This window comes from Ceratotherium simum, chromosome 17 (assembly GCF_057802395.1).
Source record: "Ceratotherium simum simum isolate JZ-2026a chromosome 17, ASM5780239v1, whole genome shotgun sequence".
In the NCBI taxonomy this organism is placed as follows: domain Eukaryota; kingdom Metazoa; phylum Chordata; class Mammalia; order Perissodactyla; family Rhinocerotidae; genus Ceratotherium; species Ceratotherium simum.
The window spans coordinates 12,414,796-12,426,220 of record NC_141916.1 but is presented as its reverse complement, the minus strand read 5'-3'; the positions used below and the strand labels follow the sequence as shown (position 1 = coordinate 12,426,220).

At 38.7% G+C, this 11,425-nt stretch overlaps 1 protein-coding gene across 3 annotated transcripts in view; it reads left to right on the top strand.

Moving 5' to 3' along the window:
- Positions 1-243: 243 nt before the first annotated feature.
- RBMS2 (RNA binding motif single stranded interacting protein 2) overlaps positions 244-11,425 on the top strand; it is an 82,567-nt gene continuing 71,385 nt past the window's right edge. For 2 of the 3 annotated variants that reach the window (XM_014786622.2, XM_087442196.1), the window contains exon 1: positions 245-501. Coding sequence is in view for 1 of the 3 variants with exons in the window: in XM_087442195.1 (XP_087298321.1) it covers positions 460-501 (42 nt within the window). In the remaining 2 variants the exon portion in view is untranslated. Of the gene's footprint in view, positions 502-11,425 lie in introns of all 3 variants that reach the window. The other variant, XM_087442195.1, reaches the window with a different exon arrangement.

Genomic DNA, 11,425 nt, shown 5'->3' with positions numbered 1-11,425 from the left:
GCAGGCCATGGGCAAGAAGTGCACCGATACGGGAGAAAACGGGGCGGAGGGGGTCTAGCTGGTGGTGAGAAAGGGGCAGTGACTGGCGATAGGATGGACACTGCGCAGGTCCAATCATTGTGGAAGCAACAAACTTGGGGGCGGAGAAAAGATGAGGCTACCCAATGAGAGCAGGGCGGTGGGCCGTCCTCCGGGTCCTGCGCATTCCTCCGCGTCCAGGTCCCCGGGGTCGGCTTGGCTTGCGGACGCTGAGGGCGGGAAAGCGGCGGCTGCGCGCTTGCGGAGCCAGGCGAGCTCGCCGAGGATGTGGCGAGGTCGGGACGATGGAGTTCTCGGAGAGAGAGGCGAGCGGTAACTCTCTATACTCAGACAAGAATGAGCGGTGTTCAGGAGGCTACTCAGTGACTTTCCACATTCGAAGGCCAGGACCGGCCCTCGGTAACCCGGCCGTAGTGCGGCATGGAGGCCACACGACCGCCGGGTCTCCAGCACGCGGTTCTGGTGAGTGAGGAGTCGGGTGGCCGGAAATACCCGACCAGAAACGGCCCCTGCGCTTAAGTGAGGTCATGAGGCGGCCAAACGGCTACTCTGGTGGTCCCTGGGATCCCTGGGTTCTCGTTTTATCTCTGCTAATTATTTGGTTGCTGTTTAGGACTTGGGTGTTCTTAATTATGAGCCCTCAAACATTTTATAAACGCTTCAGTGTTGCCAAAATTTTAGCTATTTTAATTGATTCCCCCTGTATTCCTCATGGGCGGAAAAAGAGTGATGTGCAAAAAGAATTTTGAACACTAAGCACATTGGGGTATTTTATTATTTGCAACTAGAACATTCACCTGTCTTCGCAGCGCCTAACAGCATCTATATTAGTAGGAACTCTTGTAAATAATAGCTGTTATCTAGTGTTTACCATATGCCAACCACTTTATATAGTCTCTCTCCCTCTTACCAGACACCTACACGGTAGTTACTATTAATCCCATCTTGAAGATGAGAAAACTAAGACTCAGAAATTGTTTGAATAAGATAACCCAGCTAATAAGGACCAGTGCCTGGAATCAGACCCAAATCTCTGACTACAAGGCTGTCTCCATCGTGCAGCTCTTTCCAAAATTAACTGTAGCATTGAATTATCCCAGGAAATGACCCCATCCTTAAAAGAAGCATTTTATGTGGAAGCATTATGGTACAGTATTGACACTTGCCTAGAGGCTGGCTGTATCACAAAAGATCACTTTTCATTTTTGGATTAAAATGAGCATCAGGGATAACCGTGGGAAAATAAATATCAAAACCATACTCTGTTGTGTTCTGTGGAAAGTTGGTTCCCCTTTGCCTTGGTTGGGGTTGGAGGATTTATTTGGTTTGAAACCAGATGGAAATGACCTTTCTTTTGTTTTTGTTTGTTTTTCCCTTCTGTAGTCATTTCCTATCTGCCCTATCTCTTCTCCTGTCAGTGGGACTCTAATTCAGGGACTCCAGCTTGCCCTGGGCTGCCTCATGCATGGCTTTGCCCATGACTTCTTAAGAAAGTTCTGGGTCTTAATAATTAGTATAAACTCAAGCCAGCTTAGTTTTTCCAAATATAATAGGGTAATCTTATCCTTGTTTCATAGGAATGTTATTTCTCTGTAGTTCTTCAAGCTGTCAATAGAAAGATACCATATATTAGGGAACTTCTATACATTACCCACAAGTTATTTGCTTCCTTTTGTTTTCTACTCCTGCTTTTCTGAATTAGCTTTATTATAATCAGTAATGAGTTCTTTACCTTTCTCCTCAGTTCTCTCCAATAATAGGACCTGGTTGGGCAGTGAAGAAAATCTACCTCTAGAGGGGAGGTTCTTTGCATAGAGAACTAGCCCCCAACTGCACTTTGACCTTGGGACTGATTCTTCTTCCACTGCATTATTGCTGCTTTTGTATAAGGATGGAGCATGAACTGATGACTTGGGAGGCCCACAGCATTGTTTAAGGTGTAAGATACTCAAGAAGAACAAGTTTATCGTCCCAATTGTTAAAGCTTGGCAATGTCAGGTCCTTTTTTTTTTTTCTGATTTGAAAAGGACCCATCTAGTTAAATCTGTGCAACAGTATTAGCCAATTGTGATATGACCAACTGGAAATGAGGCTTTTCATAAGTGAAATAAAGCTCTTTCATGTCTCTCTAATAGTGGGTTTTTAGGTCAGTCCCTCGTTGTGCCAGAGTTTTGTGGTGTATGGTGGAGGATTGGTCTTAACAATTTTGAATCCTTAAATCAGAAAAGCTAAATCCTCTGTGGTACAGTGTTGGAAACTTGATGTTTGTGTTTGCAGAATGTTTATTTGTTATGATTAGAGAGTCTCATTTATTCTACATTTTAGACTGTGGCTAGGATGTTAATTAGTCCAAGTAAAAGATTATTTCACATAAGTTATTTTTTTAAATTAATCTTTGTTATGCTAATGTTACTATTGGTGCATACTCCTTCCTGCCTTAGTTTCTCCATTTGTAAAAGATATTCTTGTATTTTACTGGGTAAAATATAAGTACTGGAAACTCTGACATAATCATCTTCCATTCATTCAACAAATATTTATTGATTGGCCTACACTGTGCCAGGCCCCATGCTAGAGAATCCAGGAATTAAAAACAGAAAAAAACCAAAAAACTTTCTGACTACTGGTAGAAATAAGAAAGCCAGTGTTGAAAATTCGTTTTTTTTTGTTTTAAAGATTTTATATTATTTATTTATTTAGTGTGTGTGTGTGTGAGGAAGATCAGCCCTGAGCTAACATCCATGCCAATCCTCCTGTTTTTGCTGAGGAAGACTGGCCTTGGGCTAACACCTGTGCCCATCTTCCTCCACTTTGTATGGGATGCCACCACAGCATGGCCTAACAAGCAGTGTGTTGGTGCACACCCGGGATCAGAACCTGGGCCGCCAGCAGCAGAGCGTGCACAGTTAACTGCTATGCCACGGGGCCGACCCCACTGTTTAAAATTCTTAGTGAAAAATTCTGAGATGAAGAGATATGCAGAAGGAAGTATAAAGAAGGGGAGGGAACTGGCCTGGTGGCGCAGCGGTTGAGTTCTCGCATTCTGCTTCAGCTGCCCGGGTTTCACTGGTTTGGATCCTGGGTGCGGACATATGCATTGCTCATCAAGCCATGCTGAGGTGGCATCCCACATAGAAGAACTAGAAGGACCTACGACTAGGATATACAACTATGTACTGGGGGCTTTGGGGAGAAAAAAGACAAAAAAAAAAAAGAGGAAGATTGGCAATAGATGTTAGCTCAAGGGCAATCTTGCTCAAAAAAAAAAAAAACCAAAACAACAACAACAACAAAAACAAAAAACAACAAAAAAAGAAGGGGCATGTAACTGGGCTCAGGGTAAAGGGCAGCTGAGGTAAAAGGGGAAGGGACCTTAAGGAATGTTGGATGATGGGAGCCAACTCTTAAAGGATGAGAAGTGTTCGCAGGGAGATGAGGAAAAAGGTATTCCAGACAGAGGGCTCTGCAAGAACAAACATAGCATGAGAGGAGCATTTGAGGGATTCTGGATCAGTTTGGTTGGAGTGCAGGTCTGGTTGGGTGTGAGAACGTGTGGACCAGTGAAGCTGAGGATGTAGGTGGGGGCTGCATTATGAAGAGTTTTGAACACTGATAAGAATATTCAGCTACATCCTAAAGGCAACTTCATAGTCAACCTTTTTTTAAAGCTTCTCTATTTCAGTTAAAGTTACCACCCCACTGCTTCACAGAAGCCCTCAACGTCCTGCCATTACACTTATAACCCTATCTGTCCCTCCAGATACTATTGAAGAGGAATCCGTCCTCCTCTCTGAGTTTAATCTCTCCACTTACTTTGTTCTATTTTTCAACTTCTTCCTCTCTAGTGACTCTATCCTTTAGCATTTAAATATGCTCAAGTCTCTGCCATCTTAAGAAACAACCACTGTATTTTGACTCTCTTTTTGTGTGTGTGATTAAATTCAAATATATTTCAGTTAAGCGGTTTTATGCAATTCAGATTTTCCATCAATATTGCTTTTTTCGTTTTTTTAATTGAGATATAATTGATATATTTTGACTCTTATCTGTATTCCTTCCACCACCAAGTTTTTTGAAAGAGTACATTGCACTTACCACTTCTTTATCCTCACTTCTCATTCTCTCCTTGATATTGGTCAGACTAAGCTGATGCTGCCATTGTGTTGCTTGGGTTCATAGGCTTTAAGGGATTCATTGGAGTTGAAAGTTTAAATAATATTAATCAAGGCTATCAAATAGATTAAAATATTTAAAAATTGCTAAGACATCATTAGTAAGCACATGTATTTGAATAGGATTTAGATTCTGGCTAGAGCACTGTGTTGCTGGTGTACACGTTTTAACTTGATGTTAGGTCTTCATGGAGTAAATGAAATTTCATATGAGTTCCGATGTATCTGTGATCTATTCCAGTGTGTTTTCCTGATTCCTCTTTGGTTTAGCAATACAAAACCGTATTTTATAGGACTGAAAAAGTATAAGGATAAGCATGTAAAAAAAAAAAAAAAAAAAAAAAAAATCATGGGGCCGGCCCAGTGGCGCAAGCGGTTGGGTGCGCGCGCTCCGCTGCGGCGGCCCGGGATTCGCTGGTTCGGATCCCTGGCGCGCACCGACGCACTGCTTTGGCAAGCCATGCTGTGGCGGCATCCCGTATAAAGTGGAGGAGGATGGGCACGGATGTTAGCCCAGGGCCGTCTTCCTCGGCAAAAAAAGAGGAGGATTGGCGGATGTTAGCACAGGGCTGATCTCCTCCCCCCAAAAAAAAAAAAAAATCATATTATATCATTATACCAGTCAGATTTATGATGCCTAATACACGTTTTCTCTATCTTCCCAAATAATATCTGCTTTAATCTGAATTCTCTGATAGCCGTGAAAGTCTGAATCATAATATGCTGAGAGAATATAGATTTTGCCAGAATTCCTAAACAAGATTTTAAAAAACTCTTTGTAGACTAAAGCTAATTTGGAAGAATTTGAAACAAGAGAAAGAAAAAACCTTCAGAGTGTGGTTGATAGCATTTTAATACTTGGTTTTTTGTGTGTGTGTGTGAGGAGATCAGCCCTGTGCTAACATCTGCCAATCCTCTTCTTTTTTTGCCGAGAAAGACTGGCCCTGGGCTAACATCCGTGCCCATCTTCCTCCACTTTATATGGGACACCGCCACAGCATGGCTTGACAAGTGGTGTGTCGGTGCGCGCCCAGGATCCGAACCATCGAACTCTGGGCCACCGCAGCAGAGTGCGCGCACTTAACCGCTTGTGCCACCGGGCAGGCCCAATACTTGTTTTTTTTAACCTCAAGAATATGAAATATATTTTCAGAATCTTGTATTACCAAATAGTGAACAAAACCATTCTCTAAAAGACTAAGTAAAATTAATTTTTAACCACACTTATCTACTTAAACACTCCATAAGCCATAATTTCTCAAGATCGTATGTAATTTGAAATTTTTTACATAATCCACTTCTGCCTGTCAATTTTCTACAAGCTGTTGTTACAGCTCTCTGATCTTTGGAAAATTTTTAGATAAAACAATTTTAGATTATCAGGTAACGTATACAGTAACTACCACTTAAGAGATTTTCAATGCTAAGTATATTTACTCATTTATTTACATTTATTATTCCAGTTGAGTTTAATTAGATGAAAAATAATGGTAAAAACTACAGAAGGTGCCAAATAAATTTATGATCTATGAAAATCATTACTAATATAATTCCTGTCTTATGAGAATTATTAAATATAGAAATTGTAAAAAAGTAATACTACATGTACATTTTCTGTAATAGTTACTAACAATACTGGTACTTAGATTTCAAATTTTTCTGAAGTATTATCTTAGTTTTGCATAATTCTCTTCCTGTATTTATAGCAGAATTAAAATGATTTTAAAACAATTTTTGGAACTCTATAGTTTCACAATGTTTAACAGAATTTTTATTATTCAACATATAAGCTCAAACGGGAAAAATATAGGTCATAAAACTTAGCCAACTCATTACTAGGACCATTTTCTTTTACAATTTTATTTATTCATCTTGTTCAAAATTCATGAAGTACAAAAGGGCATATAGTGAAGTCACCCACCTGTTTCTGTTTCCTAGCTACCCACTTTCCCTTCCCAAAAGCAAACATTGTTATTCGTTTTGTATATATCCTTCCAGATATATTTTATTTATATCTAAGCAGTTATATTTTTTCCTTTTTTACACAAATAATAGCATACTATAAGCACTGTTTTGTATTTTTCATTTAAAAAATTATTTTTACTATACATCTTGGAAAACCTTCCAAATCAGTATAGTACCTAATGTGCTTTCTTTTATGGCTATATAGTATTCCATTGTCTAGATGTATCATTATTATTTTAAAAGTTCCCTATTGGTGAATATTTATATTATTTTCCATTTTTTGTTATTATTAGAGTGACCATATTTCCTGGTTTGCTTGGGACTAGGACAGTTGTCCCAGCTTAAATATTAATCATTCCCTCTTTCTCTTACAAAAGTTTCCCAATGTGGACAATGTATTTTACAGTTACCCTAGCTATTACAATGCTGTAGTGAATAAGATTACATATCTTGTCATTTTGCAAATTTGCAAATATAACTGTAGGGTAAATTCCTAGAAATAGAATTGCTAAGTCAAAAGGTGTATACATTTGTAATTTTGATAGATGTTGCCAAATTGCCCTCCATTGGTCTTGCCGTCTTACAGTCTCACCAGCGGCATAGGAGAGTACTTGTTTTTCTGCCCTCACCTCATTCATTATCACTTTTTTTTTTTGAGAAAGATTGGCCCTGAGCTAACATCTGTTGCCAGTCTTCTTCTTTTCTTTCTTTTTTTCCTGCCCAAAGCCCCAGTACATAGTTGTATATCCTAGTTGTAGGTCCTTCTAGTTCTTCTATGTGGGACGCCGCCTCAGCATGGCTTGATGAGTGGTGTGTAGGTCCACACCCAGGATCTGAACCAGCGAACCCTGGGCCGCTGAAGCAGAGTGCACACCCAACCACTATGCCACTGGGCCAGCCCCCAATTATCACTTATTTTTAATGTTTGCCATTCCAGTAGGTGTGAAATGGTAACTCAGTAATTGTTTTTATTTTACTTTTTAAAAATTCTGAATGAGGATGAGTATCTTTTTTTATTTTTAAGAACCATTTGTTTCCTTTTTATGAATTATTCATGTATTTTCCCATTTTTTCCTTGAATATTATAGTTTTGATATTGATTTGTAGAAATGCTTCATATATTTTGGAAATTAGTCTGTTGTGAGATGAGTTGCGTATATTTGCTCCCACCTCCCAATTTTATTTGACATTTGGTTTTCCTTTTGTGGTTTTTGTTATATAGGAAATTTTTATCTTTATGTAGTCAGATTTCTTAATTTGTATATTCTATTCAATGAATATCATCAAAATCCATTATTCCCCTGGAAACTCACATGTAATCTTTGATTTCCTCATCCTTCACATCCTATAATATGTCTCAAATCCATCTACTTCTCCCCATTCCCATTGCTACTATCCTAGTTAAACTTCTTAATTTAGGTCTCCCTCCCATCAGTTTCAGTCACTTCCAATCTTTTCTTTACAGTGTAGCTGCAGGTGATCTTTCAGAAATGCAAATCTGGTTATGTTGTATTTTTATATAACCTACTAATGATTTCCCACCTCTAATATAACTTGGAGTAAAAAATGGATGGGGAAAAAAATGAATGAGAGATGAGGATACTTAGTCAGCAAATGTAGATTACTCTTGACTATGGGGAAAATTAAAAGAACAAGAATAGAGAAGAACCTAGAGTTCAAGGAAGGGGCTTTTGTTTCTTTTGGGTGTATGTGTATTTTTGTTTCGTCTTTGTAAAAAAAAAGTCAACATCATATCAGTGCTGAGGAGGGAAGCCAGTAGAGATGAAAAGGTTGAAGGTAGCAGATGAATATTATATGCTAAGAACATAAGGAGAAATAGTGACGTAGAAAGCTTGAGAATGGTAAATATTTAGAATAGCTGTTGTGGAGACTGAGAGAGGGCACTAACTAGAGTCTTACAGGAGTGTTGGGAAATATTTGAGAACCTGCTGAGATTAGAAGTTTTGTAGTTTAAATATTTATACAGAAAAAAAACACCAGTTTTATGTGGGGGTGCTGTGAAACTTTCAAAGAACAGATAATCCTAATCTTATGTACTTTGTTCCAAGAAATAGAAAAAGAAGGAAGACTAACTTGTTTTGTTAAGTTAGTATAGACTTGAAAACCAAAACCAGACAAGGACGGTATAAGAAAAATAAATTATAAAGACATAAGTGCAAAAGTCATAGAATAGATATTTCATGACCAAGTAGTATTTATCCCAAGGATGCTAGAATGGTTTAACATTAGAATATACGCGTAATTTACCACATCAACAGATAAGAGAGAAAATCTATTTGATCCTCCTGGTCATTGCAGAAAAAGTATTGGGTAAAATACCCCTTCATCTTCAAAGCTCTTAGCAAACTAGACAAGAAAAGGAACATCCTGATAAACCTGATTTATCAGGGAATAGGCCTGGTATCACAACTTCTGTTAAATATTTTATTGGAGGTCTTATTGTCCAATAAGACAAAAAGAAATAAATGGTATAAGGATTACAAGAAAAGAAACAAAACTGTCATTATTCACAAATGATATTTAAGAGGAAAATCCAGGTGAATCTACAGGTGAATTGTTGGGGCCAATAGGAGAGTTCAACAAGATTGCTAGATAAAAGATCGGTATTCAAAATTCAGTGGCGTTCCTATATTGAAGTAATAATTATGCCTGGTTGTGATAGCGTTAAAAACTGAGAAGTGCATATGAATAAACCTAATATAGGATGCATAAGAATTTTATGGAGAAATTATTAAATGGAGAGGTATACCATATATTGCAAACTCTAGGCTGGCTCCCATGATCCTCCTGGTGTTCATGCACTTGACTAATCGCTTCCTCTGGAGTGTGAATGGGACCTGTGATTTGCTTCTAACAAACAGAATATGGCAAAGGTGACTCTCCCTCCTTGGCTTTCAAGAAGCAAGCTGCCATATTGTGAGCTGCTCTAAGGAGAGGGCCACGTAGCAAGAAGTTGAAGAGAGCCCCCAGCCAACACCTAGCAAGAAACTGAGGCCCTTAGTCAAACAGCTTGCCAGGAACTGAATACTGCCAAAAATCGTGTCACAGAAGAGGATCCTTCCCAACTTGAGCCTCAGATGCGAACTCAGCCCTGCCCAACACTTGGCCGCCTAGCTAAGCCATGCCCAGACATCTGACCCATAGAAACTGTGAGATAATCCGTATGTGTTGTTGTACACCACTAAGTTTGCAGTGGTATTAATGTGCAGCAATAGATAACTAATACACCATGTTCAATGGAGGGAAACAGTATCAAAAAAAGATAGAAGCTCTCCTCAAAGTAATTTATAAGTTTAACACAATTCCAGTCAAAATCTCCACAGGGTTTGCACAGAATTTGCATAAATCCTAAAATTTTTGTGGAAGACAGAACAGCCAAGAGAAGCCGAGATAATTTTGAAGAAGAATGATGAAGGGGCTGGACTTCCCTCCAGGGTAGCAAAGCTTTGTATAAAGCTATATGGTAAAAATGTGATTAACTTTTAAAAAACTGCCGAACTGTTTTCCAAAGTGGCTGTACCATTTTACATTCCCACCAGCAATGTATGAGGGGTCTAGTTTCTCTACATCCTCATCACTACTTGTTATTGTCTGTCTTTTTATTATAGCCATTCTAATAGGTGTGTAATAGTATCTCAATGTGGTTTTAATTTGCATTTCCCTAATGCTTAATGATTCTGAGCACCTTTTCATGTGTTTATTAGGGTTTTGGATGTCTTTGGTGAAATGTCTATTCAACTCTTACCCATTTTTTTAATTCGGCTATTGTCATATTATTGCGTTGTAAGAGTTCTTTTTTATTTATTTATTTATTTATTTATTTATTTATTTTTTCCCCCAAAGCCCCAGTACATAGTTGTATGTCATAGCTGCACATCCTTCTGGTTGCTGTATGTGGGACGTGGCCTCAGCATGGCCGGAGAAGTGGTGCGTCGGTGCACGCCCGGCCGCCAGCAGCGGAGCGCACGCACTTAACCGCTAAGCCACGGGGCCGGCCCTAAGAGTTCTTTATATATTCTAGATACAGGTCTTTTTTTTTTTTTTCGTGAGGAAGATCGGCCCTGAGCTAACATCTGCCAATCCTCCTCTTTTTGCTGAGGAAGACTGGCACTGGGCTTACATCCATGCCCATCTTCCTCTACTTTATATGGGACGCCGCCACAGCATGGCCTGACAAGTGGTGCATCCGTGTATACCTGGGCTCCAAACCAGCAAACCCCGGGCCATCGCAGCGGAGCACGTGCACTTAACCGCTTGTGCCACCGGGCTGGCCCCTAGATACAGATCTTTTATCAGATATGTGATTTGCAATATTTTCTTCCAGCCAGTAGCTTGTTTTTTCGTTTTCTTAATGGTATCTTTTGAAAGTCAAAAGTTTTAAATTTTAATGTCCAATTTATCCTATTTTTCTTTTATGGCTCATGCTTTTGGTGTTATGTCTAAGAACTCTACTAGCCCAGAGTCATAAAGATTTTCTCCAGTGTTTTCTTTTAGAAGACTCTAGTTGTAGCATTTACGTTTAATTCTGTGATCCATTTTCAATTAATTTTGTGTATGGTATGAGGTAAGGGTCTAAGTTTATTTATTTTTTTGCATGTGGATATCCAAGTATCCCAGCACTATTTGTGGAAAAATTCTTTCCTCATTGTATTGTCTTAGTACCTTCCTTGAAAATTAATTGACCATAATATAAAGGTTTCTTTCTGGTCTCTCAATTCTGTTCCGTTGATCTACATTCATATCTTTACACTAATAGTCTCTTGATTACTTTAGCTTTATAGTAAGTTTTGAATTCAATTAATATAAATCTTTCAACTTTGTTCTTTTTCGAAATGGTTTTGGTTCTCCTAGGTCCTTTGCATTTTCATCAACTTGTCAACTTCTACAAAAAAGCCTGCTAAGATTTTGATAGGAATTGCATTGAAACTGTATATCAATTTGGGGAAAATTACCATCTTAACAATTATTTCTTTAATTTCTCTCAGCAATGTTTTATAATTTTGAGTGCATAAATTTTGTTTGTTTTGTTAAATTTATTCCTAAATATTTAATACTTTTTGGTACTATGATGAATGGAATTGTTTTCTTAATTTCATTTTAATCTGTTTATTGCTGGTGTTTAGAAATACAATTGAGGGCCTGCCTGGTGGGGTAGCAGTTAAGTTTGCGTGCTCCGCTTTGGTGGCCTGGGGTTCGCAGGTTCGGATCCCGGGTGCGGACCAACACAC